The 21,993-nt window shown below is 35.8% G+C and overlaps 2 protein-coding genes across 2 annotated transcripts in view; one reads left to right on the top strand and one right to left on the bottom strand.

Moving 5' to 3' along the window:
* Nucleotides 1-21,993, top strand: part of LOC126966157 (baculoviral IAP repeat-containing protein 6-like) — a 312,407-nt gene that overhangs the window by 245,630 nt on the left and 44,784 nt on the right. The gene's annotated exons all lie outside the window — the stretch shown is intronic.
* Nucleotides 2,449-21,993, bottom strand: part of LOC126966103 (papilin-like) — a 52,073-nt gene continuing 32,528 nt past the window's right edge. The window contains exons 27-39 of the mRNA XM_050809977.1: nucleotides 20,098-20,271; nucleotides 19,268-19,352; nucleotides 18,598-18,731; nucleotides 15,332-15,502; nucleotides 14,853-14,976; nucleotides 13,464-13,542; nucleotides 12,476-12,683; nucleotides 11,318-11,488; nucleotides 8,636-8,759; nucleotides 7,851-7,983; nucleotides 5,700-5,877; nucleotides 3,551-3,724; nucleotides 2,449-2,948 (exon numbers count right to left, since the gene is read on the bottom strand). Coding sequence (XP_050665934.1) covers nucleotides 2,710-2,948; nucleotides 3,551-3,724; nucleotides 5,700-5,877; nucleotides 7,851-7,983; nucleotides 8,636-8,759; nucleotides 11,318-11,488; nucleotides 12,476-12,683; nucleotides 13,464-13,542; nucleotides 14,853-14,976; nucleotides 15,332-15,502; nucleotides 18,598-18,731; nucleotides 19,268-19,352; nucleotides 20,098-20,271 — 1,994 coding nt within the window. The 3' untranslated portion in view covers nucleotides 2,449-2,709. The remainder of the gene's footprint in view (nucleotides 2,949-3,550; nucleotides 3,725-5,699; nucleotides 5,878-7,850; nucleotides 7,984-8,635; nucleotides 8,760-11,317; nucleotides 11,489-12,475; nucleotides 12,684-13,463; nucleotides 13,543-14,852; nucleotides 14,977-15,331; nucleotides 15,503-18,597; nucleotides 18,732-19,267; nucleotides 19,353-20,097; nucleotides 20,272-21,993) is intronic.

Raw genomic sequence — 21,993 nt, 5'->3', positions numbered from 1 at the left:
CGTCTTCGCTGACGTACTTGGAGATGCCGTACTGGCACTTGGTAGTGTCACACTCTTTCTGTAGCGTCGCGCAGTCTACTTCTACTTGCACGCAGGTGCAGCGTTCGCAGCCGCTCGGCGTGCGTGTCCGCTGCACGCTGTACTCGCAGTGCAGCGCCGCGCACTCCTCCTGGTACGTGCTGCAGTCCTGGTCCACCTCCACACAGCTGCACTGCTCACAGCCGCCCAGGGTGCGCGTGCGCTGGACGCCGTTCTCGCACGCGATCGTTGCGCACTCCTCCACGTACTCGGAACAATCGTCTACATCATCTGGCGCCACTTCATTGGCATCTGTTACGTAATCAAGTACGTCATCATTAATAAGTGTGCAAATTTTTTTAACCACAGACATAACAACACTAACAGATTCAAATTTAGAAAAAAATGCCAACAATTAATTTACAAAGTGCAGTTATAGCTTATCTTATTACCTTTAAACGAGCAATTCTTGTATACATTATTTGAATCTCGAAACGGCTCCAACGATTTTAATGAAGTTTAGTATACAGGGGGCTTCAGGGGCGATAAATCTATCTAGCAAGATTTCAATTTTAAAAAATTTAGTTTTATCCGTGTTTTAATAAAAATATTAGAATACAAAGGTAAATTTCGCTGGCGATCCACGGTTCGAGTCAAGATGTCTCCAGTCCAATTATTTTTTCCCTTTTCTTTTTCAAGTTCCTTATTTTATGGCAACTATTATTGGGAGCCCTAGTATAAGTATATTTTCTACACTGCCTTAGAAATGAAACCAACTTTGTGCAAAAAATCAAAAATCAAATCAAAAAGTCAAATCAATAACACAGTATCGATACATAAATTGAAAAATATGGCTCTTTCTGACATCAAGCTAAATACTTATTACTAATAAAATGTTAACCTAAATGTACTCGTAATTTTTTATTTAAATAACCAAAAATATTGTTCATCAATATTGTTTATTCATCAGTATGAATGTCATAACTAAATATAATTTCCAAAAAATACGATTTACCAAATCAAACAAATATATATGTATATTAAATAAATATAAATGTAACGTAAAAATAATAATATAAATAGTAATAAAATAAATATAACGTAAAAATAGTAATAAAATAAATGAACGATTATTCCAAGATATAGAGAGTCGTTTTAGTAGTTTCTACTCGCACTGTATCGGTATAGTATTTGTAATACAACAACTCGATATTTTAGTCATTGTCATTATATGTAAACCAATAATTTCTTATTGATGACAAATATTCCTCAAATTTGTACACGATTTTTGAAATTAACAACATGAATCTACTTAACCAAAATAATTAAAATTGCAACAATTTGTGCTTTGTATTACCACATAGGGATAGATACTTACATATTACGAATTAATTTATTACAACATATAATTTATGGTGTCATCCATCAAGTTTTTAATCAAACCAGGCGTATTTTTATACGTTCGTTTTCATTATTTCTCGGTACCATAATAAAGTCGCGTCGTGCCGCAAGTTGGCTCATGCAGTGTGGGTAAGCCCTTAGTGTGAAAGAGAAGACCAAGCAAAGCGTGCGAGCGGTGCGATCGATAGCGCAAGCTTATCATCGTACTGTCAGCTCTACATTCCTCAAACATAACATGGACAAAATTTTACAACGGTGCTATTTTACGCACACACACTAATGCTGGCCAATTAAGTAATCCGAATGGCGTTTCGTGGGAGCGCCGGTCATAGAAAGTGCCTAAAGATTAGATGTTTGTACGGGACAAACTTTACTACTCTGCTCACACTTCATAACTGTTTTTTATGTGTAAAGATTTTTGGTCAACTTTTCACATTATGTACAGTGTCTGATTAAATTTCGGTCCAATAAAAAAATTTATCTACATGTACCTACCAGATAGTAAAATTATACCGAGAATACAAAATTGAAGTGAATCCATCTATGTCTATAAAATAACAGATGTATTAAATTTCATTTTATTTATTTAGAGAATCATCAGTGCCAAAAGGGCATCTGCAGCTCCGACTAAAAATCGTGAGTAAAAACCTCACAGATCAGGGTTCCGTTCTCGGCCATTTCCTCGCCCCAAAAATTAATGAATCGAAAAGAAATTTCGGAAACTAAATGGGAAGTAAATATTCTGTGTCATTCTGTTCATTTTTTTTCGGATTTGTATTTGCGTTTTTGATTGGAGCTTTTTTTGGAGTACTCAAGAACTAACAAAAAGAAAAATATCAAAAAAAAAGCAAAATAGAGAGTCACATAAAATGATAGCACATATTATTGATCTTATTTGAAATAATTTTTATCTAGGGTTAAAAACCGAGGAGCATAGTGTCAATTTGTATTAAAAAATGGCCACTAATAAAGAGGATGTAAATACTACGTAATAAGCGGCGGGACTGCCTAAATAAAAACGTTTAAAGTTTATTTTAGTGTGAAACGTGCAGTTATTTGACATAAGTTTGAAATAGTAAATTACAATATTATGGCGACGAAGTATAATCCTGCTAAGTTTTAAAGTACAGTAACAGTCGCCTAAACCGAAGTGGACTTCGGTTATCTCCATTTTTTCATGATTAAAGCCGTCATCTGTCAATCTCTCAAGGACTACACGTTTCATACAATCTCTTTTTTCAGATTGGTCACTAATATTTCCTCGTTACTAAATCAATAGAACAGCGCTGCCTATGCCATGTAGAACACAAGAGATGTCAGTTGGCTCAGCAATGTAATACCGAGTGGCGCCGGCAACTTGCAGCGCCCGCTACACTCCTGGTACGAGTGGAAGTTGTTGTCATTGCCCCCGCAGCCCAAGAACACGAAGGGCAGGCACTCGCCGTGACTCTCGCTGTAGTGCCAACGCCTAGATCCAGTGCCGGAAGCGCACTCTTCGCCGATCGACACAGGAAGCAGGCACTCCATTTCTACCCCCGTCACCAAATTTGTTACATTAACTGGGTGGGTGTAGATTGTAGCGTGGAGTTGGATTTAACTCCTTGATCGTGCTACAAAATCTAACTTACAATATTTTAGCTGGATTGAATGTAGTTTTTGTATTCTTACGTAAGCATCATTGTTACAATAAAATAAAATTAATTTCAATGCTACTATGCGGAGGCTTATGAAAGTACCAAGTTTATGCTAATCTACTAGGTATTTTGATATATACAACGTTATTTTTATAATAGTAGATCTATTAAATTTCGGAAATACATTTATGTACCAAATATATTCGTTGATGCTTTTATGGAAACATATTACTTTGCTTATGCATTTACTTTTGAGATGATAGTGCCACTTCTTGGTCTAAATTAATAGGAAATTTTGATATGATTTGATTTATGATATGCATAAGTGTAAATTTGAGTATGCAGCGAACCATACTATTACTTAATTTAATAATAATTTATCTTTTCTCACTGCCAAAAAATAATGTTGTATACAAGACTAATTCTTTCTAAATATGTTACGCAAAAATGAAAGTGAGTGAGTGAGGATTACTTTGTTTATGTAAATAAAAACTTACTGGGATTATTAAAACCACAAACTTCTTCACATTCAGATTCAGTGGAGAAGCGATTGGGTCCACCTTTACAGCCTCCGTACGTGAAAGGTAGGCAGCGGCGAGATATGATATCCCAGTAGAACTTGGGGATAATGTAGAGGCAGGGGCCTGGGTCCATCTCATGGCTGCAAACATCTAGATGTCGTAAACAAAACCAAAATAAATCTCAGACAAAAATAATAGGCGTATATAAATGAAAAAATTGTCCATTTTCCTCACTACTAGGATTATACAGCTTGGTGCTAAATTTTAAATGAACACATGGGTAAAACTATCCAAATCGGGAAGTGCCCTTGGGTACTAGCTCTTTCATATACACCAATATCGAAAGTGGCGTACGGCACACCACGCCCTGAATAAGTTCTGACCATCATTTTGTTTATAAGATAGTTTATTTTGCATGGTCTTATAGTTGTTTCAATAGAATTCTTATACATTCTCTCATATCATCATTATTTTATAAATAATATATTAATACACATAAAATAATACGCATTGACAGGCTGCTCCACGCGCGCCGAAATTGCGCCGTTCTATGACATACCGCGGCGCGGGGGAACTTGCCGATTAAATAAATAGATATATATGTATATATATATTATAATATAAATAGAAAAATAGAAAATAATTGAAATTCTGTCATTTTGATTATATTATATTTAAAAAACTAAATTTCATCACCCTCACCTACGAGTTCCGAAGAGCTTTGACAAATAAGTGTCAATGCCTACAGCCTACACTAGCGCGCGGCTACTAGTTTACTTACAGGTTGTACCAAAATAATATTTTTTATATAAGTACCTCTACTTGTGCGTTCATTTAATGTCGCCATTGTAACTTCAAGCTGTATATAGATCTTTATTTTGCACTAAAACGGCTGATGTGATCGAAGTTGCGCCCCTGAAGATTACGACTCCAATACTCTTACCACAGCGGATGGTAACGCTAAGTCCGATACATTTATTTTCTATAAATTTTCGTGCGTTCGTATATAATATATAAATAAATATATGATCTGCATGTTCGCCATGACTTGTGAGCCCACATTATGAGGAAATCTCTATATACAATATATATCTCTGTGAACGGCTAGATCAATTGGCATTACGTTAGAGACGTCGCTTGTGTGTTCTACCGCATTTATCGCAGGGAGTGTTCGGAAGAGCTGTTTCACTTGATTCCTGCCGCCGAATTTCACCTTCGCACGACACGCCACAAATTAGATTATCATGCCAACCATCTGGATTTGTGGCGTTCCTCCACAGTGCGGTTTTTAAGGTACTTTCTTCCACATACAACAAAACTGTGGAATGAGAATGTACGGTCTTGTACGGTGTTTCCGGGATGACATGGGTACCTTCAAATTAAAAAAAAGCGTCCCGCTGGTCACTTCATTTGATGAAAAAAAAGGACTAGGCATAAGCAGTAGATGAAACTTACTGCGAGTAAGAAGCAGATCTATGGTTGATTTCTATGAAAACCACCTATGAACTATTATTAATTTTGGCATTGGCATCTATGGAATATTATGATAATCGTATTATAATGTATAATCGTAATGGGGATTCTTGTAAAGAAATAGGGATTCTAAAATATAAAATGGGGACTCTAAACCTAAAATGGGGATTCTTATAAAGAAATAGGGATTTTAAAATATAAAAAGGGGACTCTAAAACTAAAATGGGGATTCTTATATAGAAATAGGGATTCCAAAATATAAAATGAGGACTCTAAAAACAAAATGGGGATTCTTATAAAGAAATAGGGATTGTAAAATATAAAATGGGGACTCTAAAACTAAAACGGGGATTCTTATATAGAAATAGGGATTCTAAAATATAAAATGGGGACTCTAAAACTAAAATGGGGATTCTTATAAAGAAATAGGGATTCTAAAATATAAAATGGGGACTCTAAAACTAAAATGAGGATTCTTATAAAGAAATAGGGATTCTAAAATATCAAATGGGGACACTATAACTAAAATGGGGATTATTTCTTATCTTGCAAATAAAGATGATTTGATTTGAAAATATAAATAGGGATTCTTATAAAATCATAAAGTATTATAGTCAGCTCAAACTTGGAAACAACATGATTCGTTCCTTACCCAGTCCTCTGAATGCTCCGCACTGTCTCTCACACTCCTCTTCGGTGTTATACGCGTTAATATTGGGACAGTTGCCAATGATTCCCTCCACACACCGCTGCTCGCTGGAGTCGTAGTAGAATGCTGTGACGTTTACACCGCACGCTTCAAGAGATGATGGTGTTTGGCACTCAGAGTCCTATGAACGTATTTAATTTTGTAATAATTTTTTTTTTGTTATAATGTAATCTGCTATCGATAGCTTATACTATAAGCAGGTGAATGGAAGGGAGATGTGCAGAGGCCCTATTTCCTGTGAGGAAAATGCGAGAGTCAATGTGAGAAAAATAAAAGGGACAAAGAGATCCCAAAATCCTTTCTGGGACCTGTTTTTCCATTTTCTATTACTATTTGTCTAGATCAAAAATTTGTGATCTTTTAAGTCGTTTTAGCCGGTTTTGCCTTTATACCTTTTATGCCTTTGGAATGAGGATCATGAGCTCCTCGTCCCAAAGGCATAAAGGCAAAGACAAGCTTCTTTGGGTGGACTTCTAAACGAGATTTATATTTTTCTCGAGTTGCCGCGATTTCTCTTTTGACGAGAGGAATTGTACATTGTACAAAGCGCAGGTGCGCCGGTCCGGCCACATATGGAGTATTGCTGTCATCTCTGGTCTGGCGCACCCCAGTATCAACTCGATCCATTTGACCGCGTGTAATGTAAAGCAGCAGGAATTGTCGGGGACCCACTGCTCTGTGAACGGCTGGATTACTTGGCGTTGCGTAGAGACATCATTTACTTTTATCAATTGCGTAGAGACATTTACTTTTATCACGGGTAGTGTTCCAAAGAGCTTTTTCACGTGATTCCTGCCGCCGAATTCCACCTTCGCACGATACGTCATTAGTTAGGATATCATCTCCGCCTTCTGGATGTTTGGCGGTCCTCCACAGTGCGGTTTTCAAGGAACTTTCTTCCACGTACTACAGAACGGTGGAATCAACTGCCTTGTGCGGTGTTTCCGGGACGATACGACATGGGTACCTTCAAAAAAAGCGCGTACACGTTTCTTACAGGCCGGCAACGCTCCTGTGATTCCTCTGGTGTTGCAAGAGAATGGGAGCGGTGACCCGTACGATCGTTTGTCCTCCTTTTCCATAAAAAATGGGAATCTTTGCGTACTTTTCGACCTCATGGTTGGTTATGAACCATGGTGCTTTTATGATGCTTTTCAGGATTGCGTGTTCAGATCATGTAATAAATAAAATAAAATTCGTACATGAATTGCGGTTATCAAGAGATTATTTAACAATACATCACATCATAAATTTAAAATAAAAATCACTTATTGAACATCAAAAACTACATTTTTTTAATTTTTTACAATAAAATTTATAATTTAAATAGCTTGTAATAAAGAAGATATTAAATACAACCAATGAAAATATTATTATACCGTATAATTAAGTTAAAAATAACACTTAGATAAAATCATAAAATTATTTTTATTTTATAATTTGTATATAAATGGAAATTATATATTATAATTTATTTAATTCTCGTCCATTGGTTGTTGTTCAGTCGACATATGAGTTACAAAAGCCTTGGTAGCTGAAGTATGGTACAAATGATCTATTTGACAAGCTAACGTCACGGTGTCGAATTTGCGTGACGATGTGCGCGCGCATCTTAAAAATCATCCTGATAATATTATTTCCCTAACGCGCACTGTCCTCTAGTACTTACCGCTGGACTGGCGGCTGTCAAAGTTTTTTTGTGCCTGTTTGTAATTCTCCATCTTGACGCCGTTGGGCATATAGCGAGAGTCTGCGGTACTAAAACTAGTGATGACAACCTCAGCAACAAACATCGATAAGAAAATTATTTACAAAACAAAATTGTGTACTTTATTAGTGAAGTATAAATGCCATGGAAAACGACGGAAATTAATTCAAAATGCATTAATACTTCAGAGTACTATAAGCTTCTCTCACAGCAATTTGTAATATACGTCAAAATTAGTTCTCTGGACGCTCGCAAGTAGCGCTTCAAATAGGCACAAAAAATTTGCTGTCAATCATATTTAACAGCCTGTCCAGTGGTATTTATACAAGTCAGTGCCTAACGCGCCTAAATTACAATTTCAAGACTATTGAAATGATTCTTCTTACCCTCCGGCTATCTGGGACATATGCAGTAGAAAGAGTTGTGTCTACAACAGGAGCTCTGGTTGTTGGGACAGGCCTTCTAGTAGTAACCGCACTGGCAGAACACTGAATCTCGCATTCATCTTTTGTAGCAAATCTGAAATTAAACAATTAAACATGAAAAGCTGTGGACTTACTTTTTTGCAGACAAGCTCAACGTGATGGTCGGTTATTATTACCAGATATTAGATCACCACGTAAACGACAAGCCATCGATATTATTATACATACATATATTTTACGGTTATTATTACTGTACACGCTTCTTGAATCTTTCCTCTTTAATCATCCTTAAATGAAACAAATCTTATAACTATATATATACAATAGTATGATTACATTTAATTAAAACTATTCTTAAGTGTATCAGGCATCATTTCCGCGGCGGTGAATTTGTATTTCACGCCATCTAGGAGCATTTTATCAAACTCTTAAGGCAATTATGAAATGATATCATGGAACGTACGCGTATACAAATAATTCTGTAATGATGAAGTAATGTATTCATTTACGAAAAGATGGCGCTGTATAAGTAATCTGTTTCCATTATAAATTATTAATGCGTAATTAAACTGAGCTAATTATTATAAGCGCTAGTTCGGTGATCTCCGGCTAGCTGAATTAAGTGATCTTTCAATATAACTAAAATATTTTTATTTGGTTATTTAGGCTATTTATCCTGAGGATGTTTGCTCCATTCCCAGTCCGTGGTATAATTAAGAAATTCATTTATATTATAATGGCTGCACCTATTATCATTCCCATGACAGCCGGTGTAGGTAAACTCTTCGCACTCTTTAGTTCTTGCGTTAAAGTACCAGGAGTCGTAGCTCTCCAAACAATTGCCAGGTTCTGGCTCCTGCCGACAAGTATCTGAAACAAAGTAACGAACTCAAATTTATTTTCTGTGTTGAACGTAGTTAAATACTCAAACCACACTCTGGTCAAAATAGAGTTATGTATGCCATCGCACTCCTGAAAGTCGTGTCTGTCATGTAGTTAAACCCCTTTTTTTAAAATGTACACGGAAACTGTTTTTTTTTTTGGATATTTATATAGGAAATTTATATCGAAGATTATTTAGACCTAAAACTTCAAATGCCTATAACTCAAAAGTGCAAGTCTTTTGTGGGGCGATGTATATGCTTTTACAACAGGATCCCAGAAAATGTCCAAAACAAAAGTATTACGTTATTCAAAAGAATTGTTAAAAAACGTTTGTGTGGTAAAGGTTACTATAACATAAATGAATTTCTTAATGATACCACAGATTGGGAATAGAGCGACCGCCCTCAGGCTATTAAATAATAAGTTTAATTGTACAATGTTACTTTGTTAATGTTACTTTAATTGTAAAACATATGTTTGATGGGAAAAATAAAAGCCCGCTGAGTTTGTTGCGCCCATTCTTCTCAGGCCTGAGGCATTCATTTTGGAATGGGTGGTAATTTTTTGACTTTCAATAAGTGATTTCACATCCTATTTTGAATAAAAATATTTGAATTTGAATTTGAAACAAAATTCCTTTGTGTGGTTTGAGTCCTTCGTGCTTAACTCGTCCTGCTATCGTCATGAATATTCAGCCGCAGATAGGCAATTAAAATATACTTTTTTGCTTTTCTTGCTGTACTGCACTCATTGTAACAGTGTGTTTCTGTCAGTCCTAACTTAACTTCAGACAGAGCGCCCGGACGGAACCCGAGAGTCACAGTTTCGAGTCCTGCATCGATCATGAATTATGGCACAAATTAAATTTGTATAATTACTCCAGAACTTCCAGAAGAGAGGGATATCACGAAAAATAACAAACTACTTGGTATAGTGTAGTAACCTGACATATGCATCAAAATTGTTTTTATATACCTACCTACTTATATAAAGATTATTTGTCTTTACACAAGAGAGTATCACTTAGTGTATATAATGTATATGGTTGAGTTCGTATACACATAATATTTGTATGTACATACCATTAACTTACATTTGTTTCCGGGTCGACACGACATGGGTACCTTCAAAAAAAGCGCGTACACCTTCCTTAAAGGCCGGCAACGCTCCTGTGATTCCTCTGGGGTTGCAAATGAATGTGGGCGGCGGTGATCACTTAACAACAGGTGACCCGTACGCTCATTTGTCCTCCTATTCCATAAAAAAAAACTATCGCAATGGACCAACCTTGTGTGAAAGTGAGATAACTATCCTTACATAAAAACCTAGAAAGAGACGGAATAGATGAATAGACCATGAAACCATTTCGAAACATTTAGTGTCCATTATTCTCCTGTCAAAATTTTCTAAAGATAAAAAAAAATACGTGTTAGAAAATAAATATACTGAGTACGTCAATATGACGCCGTTTATTAATATTTGTCACAGGGATTCACCAAAAGCAAAATACTACACGCTTCACTAACTCACTAACACATCTATAAAACAATAGACCAGTACCGAAGCCTTTGAAAATGGTAAAAAGTGAAACAAAATATTAGAAGGATGAAACCCATTGGAAAAGGACGATAATATAACAAAAATTAAGGGAAAAATAAATTACGGGCGATCTGAGGTTCTTAAATTTAGTCTCGACGTAATGAGGAGAGTGTTTGTCTATTACGCTAGTGTACTAAGTTTATGGGCACATACACAGTTTATTATAAAGTATTAAGGTTAGTAACCCTGTCTATTAAGCTGGAGGTCCCGGGTTTGAGTGCCGGTAGGTGCAAATAATGATGAATATCGTTGTTCGTTTCCGAGTTTATATGTATTTATAGTTATTTATGCAACTGTTGTGTAATAAGGGGTATTAAAACACGAATGTGGTAATAGTATCACTTGAGTTTTTTAATATATAATTATCAACAGTTTCATACAAGACTTTATCTACAACCATAATATTAATCCTCTAAATGTTTCTGAAACAGTTAGCTTACTACTAACAATAAAAAAGCCACAATTAGTAACCAAAATATCATCCAAAGGAGTGTTATTATAAATACGGATGATATGTTGTACTGAATTTCATTCACTCGTTTGGATGATGTAATGGTTATAAGGACGTTGGGTGTTTTAATGTTGGCAATAAGCTTACTGAGCATTTAAAGCATGGGTGAAGGTTATTATATTTATATATTATTATTCCCCTTATTCATAATGGTCCGCTAACTTTAAACAGCCGCTAAGGAGTGCTTTTTCTCATTCTGACTTAGGTCAATAGAAGAAGACAGAGTGAGAACTAGCAATGCTTTAAGTTAGCAGACTATTATGAATAAGGGGGAAAGTATGTATATCGTTGTCATGCACCTATAGCACAGGATAGGCCTGATTTGGGACACGATAATGAGTGTTGTAATGTGTCGCTACTAGGTATATTTATAACAATAAGTTCAACTATAAGTAAGGTCAGTCAGTAAAAAAAAAAGGCGGCTTTGGTATACCTGCGTGCGCTCTGCATTCAATCTCACACTCCTGCATCGAAGAGAAGCGATTGGCGCCGCCCAGACAACCGCTGTAGGTGAACCACTCGCACCGATCGCTGGTGACGTTGTAGAACACCTTGGTGATGGACTCCCCGCAGGTGCCGGGGTCCACGGCGGCGTGGCACACATCTGGAATTAATTCAAAGTCAAAGTCGAATAAACTATATTCAATTAGACTTAAACTAAACACTTTTGAATCGTCACTATAAATATATATTTTAAATTACTGAATCTACCATAAGTTCGAAAAAAGTAGAGCTCGTGAGAAGAACTTACAAGAAATTCAACGGCCACTATTTTCAATAAATAGAGTAATTTGCAAGGGCTGTAATATATATAACAAATTACTTGTAAAGTGCATGCAATATATGAATCATGTTTAAATAATATTAAATATTTAATAGAAAGTAATAAAGAATAAACTGTATTAATTTAAATGATCGTATATTGCATGCATCAAACTTTCATTCAATCATTCAAATCTTACAGGAACCTACGTACTAATAATAACATTATTATGACAATGTTCACAGAATTATTCGAGTATCAACTTTGGGAGAATAAACCACTGGATGTGAATTCGAGGGCCGTTTTGCTTTTACTCCTCAGTACGCTAAATGGCGTTTTTTTGGACGAGACAAGCAGGAGGTTCAGCTGACGGTAATTGATACACCCTGCCCATTACAATGCAGTGCCGCTCAGGATTCTTGGAAAACCAAAAAATTCTGAGCGGCATTACAACTGCGCTCGTCACCTTGAGACATAAGACGTTAAGTGTCATTTGCCCAGCCGTTGTGGTACCCATAATCTATCCGGCATCATGTGCAAAGGAGCCTCCCACTGGTAAAATATTTGTTCGTTGTTCTAAAATCTCCCGGCTTATTGTTAATATTCATAAAAAATTGAATTAAATGTCTTCTGTAGTTTTTGTAATTTTCCGGGACTACATACGAACAAACCAACCAACGGAAAAACAGAAAAAAACAATCTGTCCTCAGCTGATCACAGCTCGACGAAAGATACTCTTACTAAAGATTCAGTGGTCCTATATATCGTGATGCGATCAGAGTCATAAATCTCTTAAATATATAGATATATTATGATCTGGTGACTTACCAATGCCCTCGAAAGCTCCACAAAACCGCTCGCATTCCTCCTCTGATAAGTAGACTCCTGTGAGTCTGCAGAGTTTGCCGTTGTCTGCGTTGTCGTGGGGAACACAGGCACGCCGTGAGGGATCCAAGTACCACACCGTAGTAGCTGAACCCTGACACTCCTCGAGCTCAGGCGAGATCTGACATTCTTCGTAAATTATCTTTGGTACCTGTTAGCGAAAAAACACGTTAAGGAAATCCGTAAGAAGATGATATAAGGTCATCTGATGCTTAGTCATCACCGTAAACATTTCTCTCTCATAACACCAGAGGAATCACAGAAACAGGATATTTTGGAAGGGTAACGCGTGTTTTATGAAGGTGCCCATATCGTAATGTCCCTGAAAACCGTACTGTGAAACAGCGACACACATCCTGATGGCTGGGATGATATCTAAGTTTGTGGCGCGTCATGCGAAAGATAAATTCGGTGGCTGGAATCAGGTTAAGCAGCTAAAACACAACTAAGCTAAGATACAATGAAGAAATTTCTCTATTCTACAGTATCCCCTGGAAACCCAATAATTGAAGTAGTTTACAATTCACGCGTTCAGATAGATAGTTCGAGCTGATACCGGGATGCTCAGAGATAAAGAAAATGCTTCATGTGTCGTCGGACCTGCGCGTTGTAGAGCGCTAGAATTTGGGATGGCATATCTACAACCCAGAACTCAATTCGGCTTTGCCTACCAAGTGACGTCGGAAATGATAATTGCTCGAAATTTCGAGACCCAGTATTTATTTATCAAGGCACCTAACAAATAATACATTTTACATGAACACTCATAAAAATAGTAATAATATAAATAGGACTCATAGTTGAATGTTACCACTACATTCATAATTTAACCGGTGGTAGGTTGATACCTTATTAAAAAAGTTTTTAACCGGTTTTAAAAACTTTTGGGGGTTAAATTGAACAGGGTTTGTTTAATCCGTAATACAATTACCGGCGATATGGTGGTAGTTCTAACAGGCTCGGGTTCTTGAGATCTGCAACGCCGCTCACAGTCCTCGCGAGAGTCAAACCTGCAGAGATGATCGATAAACTTTTTACTCGAATGTCAATTGATGACATCAAAAGCAGAGAGAACAGCCAACTGATAGTTATGATCATGATATTGTCTAGTTTATTGTAAAACTAGCTTTTATGACTTGTATATAGATTTGAATACAACATATTGCGTATATTTATAACTATTGCAGATATGAGTGCCTCGGTTGGCAAAGTAAAAGATTTTTTGACGTACATGAAGAAGTACTGGCTCAAACATGAAAGTTTCATTACAGAATGGAACCTTAACAGAAAAGACACAGAACAAAATAATATTTGTGAAAGTTGGCACTCCAGACTTAACAAAATAATTCACAAAAATTATGTGACAGTTTATAAACTATTCACTGTCTTAAAGGAGGACATGGAAAGTGACATTGAAAAAAGGCCAAGGAAAAAGACACAATTGAAATTGAGTTAAGTTAAAAAGATAAATTGGTTATTATTCGCAAAAGAAACTAATTAATGATTAATAATATATGTTTAGGCCATTTTATGGAAATACTACGTTAAGTAATATACCTATGTACAAAAGTTATACATCTTTGCCTATTTTGACAGATTGTACTTATCACACCACTAACGTTAAGATATAAAAGGTGTAATAAAACCCGTGGTGTGAAGACGAGGAAAAAACATTTTCCGTTCATCATCAGTCGTTATCTAAACTTTCGAGAAAGTCGAGATCATGAGAATAGAAATATCACTTATATCAATTACCAACAGGTTGTAGGAAAACCCTTGGTATGACAACGAGGAAAAAAACTTACTCGTAGTCACACTGGTGTGACAAAGAGGTGTGACCACGAGTCGGGAATGGAATTAAATTGTTTGAATGTTTATGTGCATTAAAATTGCAGGAATACGATTTTTGGACATTGTTTATAATTTTACGAACATGTGTACCCTGTGATGGTGGACCTTTAATAAAGTGTGTATTTTACTTCTTTGGCCTAACGAAGCAAAAATCATTAAAGTAATTTATTCCTCGTGCTGTTCTACGTTTTTAGAAAGAATAATTCTGTAAAAATCTTGCAAAGATGGCTGTGACAATTAATTAATAAATAATGAATACGGCTGTATGGGCTTGAACCCTTTGTCTGTCTTAATAATAAGACGAAGACACCAAAAAAAAAAATAGCGAATGACGCAAATGTCACAAAATTTCAGGAACCAACTTCAACCTGTTACTTTTGTGTTACAGTGATGCGCGCGCATCTTAAAATTTCACTCTCATCATTTTTTCATAACGCGCCTAAACAAGTACACTTCAATAAAATGTTACCGATTGTCATTTCCTTGGCATCCTCCGTATGTGAACTGAGAGCAGGATCCGGTAGCTGCGTCGAAGAACCATTTCATGAAGGATCCTTGACACGGGCCCGCTTGCATGGGCTGTTGGCACACTTCTACAACACAATACAAACGAAACAAATAAATTTATAACCAAACTTAATGAATTATGCGGGACTGGAACCAGCGACCACTCGTGCCCCACCGTTGTTCCGTTGAGTCCCACATCGTTCATAAATTTTGCTAAAGCTTCTATATCTAAACTTGTCCTTGCCCTTGAGGAAGAGAGATGAAAGCTTTGAAAGGCTGATCGTAGTTGGGAACACTAAAGACAAAGCACTCCGTGGACTGTTCCCTATCAGATGCGATCAAGTGAAAGGGTCCTTGACTAAGTTCTGCTCGGTGCTCAGAGAAAATTAATATAAAATTTAGTTTAGAATATGAAGTATATTGCTACTCGGTGGTTTTTACCTTGGTCTGGCGCGCAGATGCTCAAACACGTTTTCAGGTCGGGGAATCTGTTGTTGTTACCACCACAGCCTCCAAAGCGGAATCTTTTACAAGTGCCGCTCGTCACGCTGAAAGCCCACATCTCCTCAAACTGGGTGCATGGTCCTGGATCCGCTTCGGGCACGCAATAATCTGGAAGAATGTAAAGTCATGAATCTGATATGTTGGCTAGTGGCCGACTGGATCTTCTTTTGGGACTGACACATTCTCATAGAAGAAGAAATTAGTGACTTTTGGTTACTATGACTACAAAAAAAGTAATTACGTTGTCATGCAATGATATTTAAAAGTATAGATAGGTTACCTAGACAACATTCGGTGTTTGTAAATGATACACAAACGCACACATGAATAATTTAACATTGCAATAGCACACTACATTACGATTACACGTCAAAGAAGGATAGTAAATGCAATTATCTCAAGTGAAAAAGAGATAAGTCTAATTTGCTAATTGCTCCGTATTTGCATAATAAAAACACAGAATCATTCACCAGATATGATTTTTTACTGAGTCATGTCTAATTCATGAGTTCATGTAATAAAAGTTATAAAGTAGTAAAACTACATTTAAATTAGGTAAATTAGGTGCTATTGATTTAAAAAAATAATAATGTTGATTAAAATATAAAGCCATATTGATGATATAAATTATTTGTACATAAAATAATAAAAAACATACAGACATATCAAAACAAAACCGAAATGTATTAACAGTAAGGGTTCCATTTTTACAATTTTACTAACGACGGCACCCAAAAAGTTTTAAGTTTACAATTATTATTTCTTGTATATTATATTATTTATGAATGTATTTTTGTTGAGATTTTATTACAATAAGATAATGGGAGAAACAGAAAATGATCCATTGATTCTTCTGCAGTTAGCATGGGATATACCGAAAGGGCAGTTTTACTGAAAAAACTCCTACGCAAACAGATAGCACTTACTGTCTACGTCCGCTACTTACCCTACAACATAATTTCCTAAATTGTCCTAAAATATAATACCTTGATCATCCCGCAGCAGACAGGGTAGTTGCGGTATATTCGGAGTATTATCGTATCGTTCCAAATATGTCGTTGTCGATTTTGCGAGTAGACCTCTAAGTACGTTACATACATTCCAAGATTAAGTACTAATAAAATATCAAATAGCCTGCTATTACTAATCTCATTCTATACAACCGTTATTATAAGACTTTGAAAGCCAGAACTTATTATAATCATCATAATATTATTTAAGAAAGACGCTCACTAACTAACAAGAAAACTCAAGTTCCGCAATAAAGCGGTTACAACCACTATGTATTCTGCCTACGATTTCACTTCTGGTTGATTAATCTATGACACATACTATTTGTCCTTGTCGCGCTGCAGTTGAGATTATATTCTCTATCTTGCTCGAACCACCACGTTAATAATTCGAAATTTATTTGTAAATCTTATATATAAAATTCTCGTGTCACAATGTTCGTTCCCGTACTTCTCCGAAACGGCTTTACCGATCCTCATGAAATTTTGTGAGTATATTGAGTAGGTCTGAGAATCGGCCAACATCTATTTTTCATACCCCTAAATGTTAAGGGTGGTCCACACGATTTTTTTTTTTAATTTTTTTGACATTTTTTTTTAAATTTGTTTGATTATGAGACAACATTAAAAAATACATACAAATTCAAATTTTCACCCATCTACGATCAACAGTTACTTTTGTATCGCGATTTTAATATCGGCAATACAACGTTTGCTGGGTCAGCTATTAAGAAATAAAATCGTGATAAAATACAAATACGATGTTCTTTTATATAATTTCGTATGGTATGAAATACCCTCACTCTTATATATCTTGCAAACATAGTTTTTACACTTTCTTAACACACAGGTTGGCATTTTAGATTATAATTGTCACGCCACGAAAACGTTCGGCTTAGCTCGCTGCTATTAGCCGACTAAATGAAATTACAACAATTGTCTGAATTTGTCTACAACATTTTGCGCGCGCTAGTGCGATATCTACCTCTTTATTGTATATAATATCATTGTTGTCATGAGAATAAAAAGTTGTAATTAATTTATAAAATTGTTTTCTTATATTAAATAATGGTGAACGCACTGATTTGCTCATAGCCTACTGCTGATACTCTGCTCTATCTCATATAACAGGTTATGGGCCCAGCACGCTTCCACTGCGCATTATACTCATGACAACGTAATAACTTTTTTTGTAGTCATAGTAACCAAAAGTCACTAATTTCTTCTTCTATGAGTGAGTACACGTTACAAGTAAGAGCACGTACCTTATAAAAAGTGTTAATTTTAATTAATTAGTGTTCTGAATACATCATATTCAGATATTAGATAGTCTTCTAGAGTGGCATGTATACTTGGGATGAGAAGCGACCAACAGCAAATGCGTTGGAAAGATAACATTAAAAGTGTAACAGAAATGAACTGAATGCTCGTGGCTCAAGAGAAGAGTAGCAAGAGGTCTACACCATTATGGAGCAAAAAGACTAAAAAGAAGAGAAAAATAACAATGATATTTTTAATGATGAATATCATATTTATATAAATGATATATTATTAAAGGTGCGATATAGATATTATAATTAATGTAGATCGTAACTTTTTGTCACTAATAAAACTACAAACAGTAAATTTTGTTTGCAGTTTCATCATTTAGATAATTCCGTAAAATTAGGTTCGTAATCTTTACTAACTTCTTCCGTTTCATCATGTTTCTACAGACCATAGAAACTAAGGTCAGTAAGTACTTATATATTCAATCTCGTCGCAAATTAATATGCCTACTACTCGGCTCGTTAGTAAGTCTTTTATGGGTCGTTGTGCATCTATGCTTTTACAACAAGATCCCAGATAATGTTCAAAACAAATGTATTACGAAATGTTAAAAAACGTTTGTGTGGTAAAGGTTACTATAAAATAAATGACTTTCTACATGAATCCACATATTGGCAATGAGCAAGCACCCTCAGGCTAGTAAATAATAAATTTTATTGTACGATATTATATTCTAACCAATTTTTTATGTATAAAAAAGAAGCCCGCTGAGTTTCTTGCGCCCATTCTTCTTTTTTGAATGGATGGTGGTTTTTGACTGTCAATAAGAGATATCATACCCTATTTTGAATAAAAATATTTGAATTTGATTTATAAGTTTCAAACACAGCTATTATTTATATTGAGTGCCATATTTTAACATACCGTTCCAATAGCGATTGGTGGGCTGCACTGTGGTGGTGACAGCTGCCTCCTCCGAGCATCTGTTCTCACACTCGGCCTCTGTTGCGAAGTTGTTCTCGTTTCCTCCACACCCACCGTAGTAGAATTGACGACACCTAAGACAATGAAGAATCGTATGGTGAAATGAATGTGCTAGTATATTCCCCACACGTTGGGTAAAGTTCAGGCCCCTTTTTATGACAATTAGGGGTGAAAATTTATTGAAGTAGGCGTTACTTTGCGGAAATCCATAATTATACAAATGATTTAAGTTTTCTTTAGTGTTAATTCCGCCAATATTTGTTTTTAAACAATTCGACACGTGTTTCGCCTTGACACGAGGCATCCTCAGTCTCGCCACAATCTGGCACAGGTCTCGTGCCAGATGAGACGAGCTGGACGTTCAGCTGATGGCAATTGATGCACCCTGCCCATAACAATGAAATGCCGCGCAGGTTTCTTGTAAAACCCAAGAATTCAGAGTGTTGCAGTCGTGAACGAAACAGGGCGATCGCGAGGGGGTGAAAGGGGAACGGGAGGGGACTTCACGTTCCAGCAATGTCCAGAGATGATGTGGCAAAGTACGTAGCCCGATATACATACATTACCTCAATGGTTGTGTCTTTTGAACACGAAGGATAAATATATTTACCTTGTCAGCTTCGTATCGAAGAACCATCGTGTTTCATAGCGGTCGCAGTCACCTGGGTGGGCTGGCAAGGTGCATACATCTGGAACTGTATAAAAACAAACAAATACGTACAAAATGTAGTTATAAAGATTTATTATAACACCATCTAAATTATAATACCGTTTCCTGCTTATATATATATGAATGAATATGAAAGTTTGAAGTAAATACCTAAAATTCTTACAACATTCGAGTGATCTGCAATTTTCTTCAGCTGAGGGAAAATTTTCCTAAGAATCGCTAAAGCGCAATCCTTGTAGTAGATTATATTGTTTGTAATGTTGTGAGATTATGATGATAATTGGTGCCGGGTTTTGAGTTAGAGCGCTTTCGCACTACGTCCGATCCGAATACGTTCCGTATCCGTGAAACGGTCAGAAGTATTCGTAGAACTATTTCTATTATACGCACTAGATCCGGCTTCATCATCCGATTTCTTTCCCTCAAATATTAGAAATAGTTCTAAGACTACACCGGACCGTATTTTTACGGGTACGGATCGGATGCGTGTGAAAATTCTCCCAATAACTTACAAGAATCCAACTCTTGGATTCCCAGCTATAGGAGGCCCCTATAATCTTTAATCAAGAGGCACGACATGCAAAATATAATATAATAATCACATGAAAAGTAGAATAGAGAGTTAATATAAATTATAGATCCTTTGATGAATAAGAATTAGTCTTAAATATATGCGAAGAAATAAAAAGCAGTTTCGAAGATTCCTGATTACATTATAAAGCATTTCGATTGACTTTATAATACAAAATGATTATATAGAAAGCAATTACCATAGGCACTAGGACACGCATCTACGCAGTCCTGTTCACTTTCAAACATGTTGTCATTCCCACCATCACCAGTGTAATAGAACGGTACACATCTGTTCTCTGTTTGCTTGAACGACCACATGGGATACTTCCCCGTGCTGGTCCCAACAACTGGTCCTGGCAACTTGCATCGTGCTGTGCAGTTAGTGAAGAGATGCAGTGATTGATAAGTGACAATACCAATATAAAAAAAAAGATTTGTTCAGGTTCTACGAGTGTCTATGAAAATATCATCACGAATACTTGAGGCTTTTGTCATTAATATTACAACAAAGTCTTGTTAAAGTCATACTATATCAGATTTCATAAAATAAAGTTAATAAAATTTATTGAAGTAGGCGTTACTTTGTTGAAATCCATAATTATCCAAATGATTTGAGTTTTCTTTAGTGTAAATTCCGCCAATATTCGCCTCGTCTCGTGCCAGAGTTTGGCGAGTTAACATCTCCTAAGGATGCCTCGTGTAGAGGCGATATACGTGTCGAATAGTTTAAAGACAAATATTGGCGGAATTAACACAAAAGAAAACTCAAAACATTTGACTAAGTTAATAATAAGATCAAAGAACTGTACCGAAACAAACCGAATAAGATTTTTACATTTACATCTTTAATTGTATATCTTGTAGAAAATTTATATTTTTTGTTACCAATCGTAATAAAAACTGGCATTAAAATATTGAGATAGTCACTACCCAATCACAAGTGCATAAAGTAAATATTAATAAAAATAAAACCATCACCTGAAGGAACAAGAAAGAAAAATGTTAGATAATAAAGATAAGAAGTAGAAAACACAACATGCGAGAAGATTAAAAAAAAGAAAATAGTATATTATATGATTGTCTAAATTCTAAACTACTTCATAACTACGATGTTAATAAAGTGCATAATATGATAAAAAAACAACAATGAAAATCCAAGTCAAGAAAGTTGTAAAGAAATTAGTTAAATATCAATTAATCGATAAAGTCATCTCCGATCAGCTTGATTTTTGCCGTTTCGTAGAGATGTGGGCTCTCTCTTCAACTTTTGACCGCATATTTCACGGGTAGTAGTCAAATGAGTTGTTCAGATGATTTTGCGAGAAACATCTTACCTCGCATGACAACTTGGAATCAGTTACTTGCTGTTTTCCCGAACCGATATGACTTAAGAACTTTCAAACTCGGAACATACTCCCAACTTAAAGGCCGGCAACGCATTTCTTGATCCCTGGTGTTGCGGATGCCCATGAGCAACTGTCTCACCTCTTCCCAGAAATTATAATATTAAACAAAAATAATAAAATCAAACACCTGACACCAAGAAAGCAAACGCATGTTAAAGTATATTAATTCGTGGTAATTCTAAATTGTATACTATCGGCAAATTCTTAAGGTCGGTAACATATTTTTCTTCGAACTACAGAGGTAATAAATAATAGAGTTCTCAAATAATAGAGTTGAAAAGGTTGTAAAATAAAACATTGCTATGCTCGAGATACAGAGGTAAAAAAAAATTTTTCAATTTATGGAGATAAGATATGTACTAAAATGGCTTGGAGGGACTCACTGATTATTCTACTAATAGAGAAAGGGTTGAGATTTTGAGTAACGGAAGTTTTGGTGTTTGAAGGGAAGGGAAAAAAACATTTTTTCGAGATTTGGAAATTTTCAACTAATCGAGGTTCGACTTAACGAGGTTCTACTTACTAGGTGTTAACTTTCTATGCCCTGTTCATTCATACATGCGAATTCCTCTCATAAAGCTTTCGGAATTGCTATCAAATCATGCGTTTTCTTACATTTTTTTTAAATAATATAAGGGACGAGCAGGACGTACAGCTGATGGTTATTGATACGTCCTGCCCATTACA

This window comes from Leptidea sinapis, chromosome 9 (genome assembly GCF_905404315.1).
Source record: "Leptidea sinapis chromosome 9, ilLepSina1.1, whole genome shotgun sequence".
NCBI classification, from domain to species: Eukaryota; Metazoa; Arthropoda; class Insecta; order Lepidoptera; family Pieridae; genus Leptidea; species Leptidea sinapis.
Note: the sequence above shows the minus strand (reverse complement) of the source record. Positions and strands in the feature narration are given on the sequence as shown.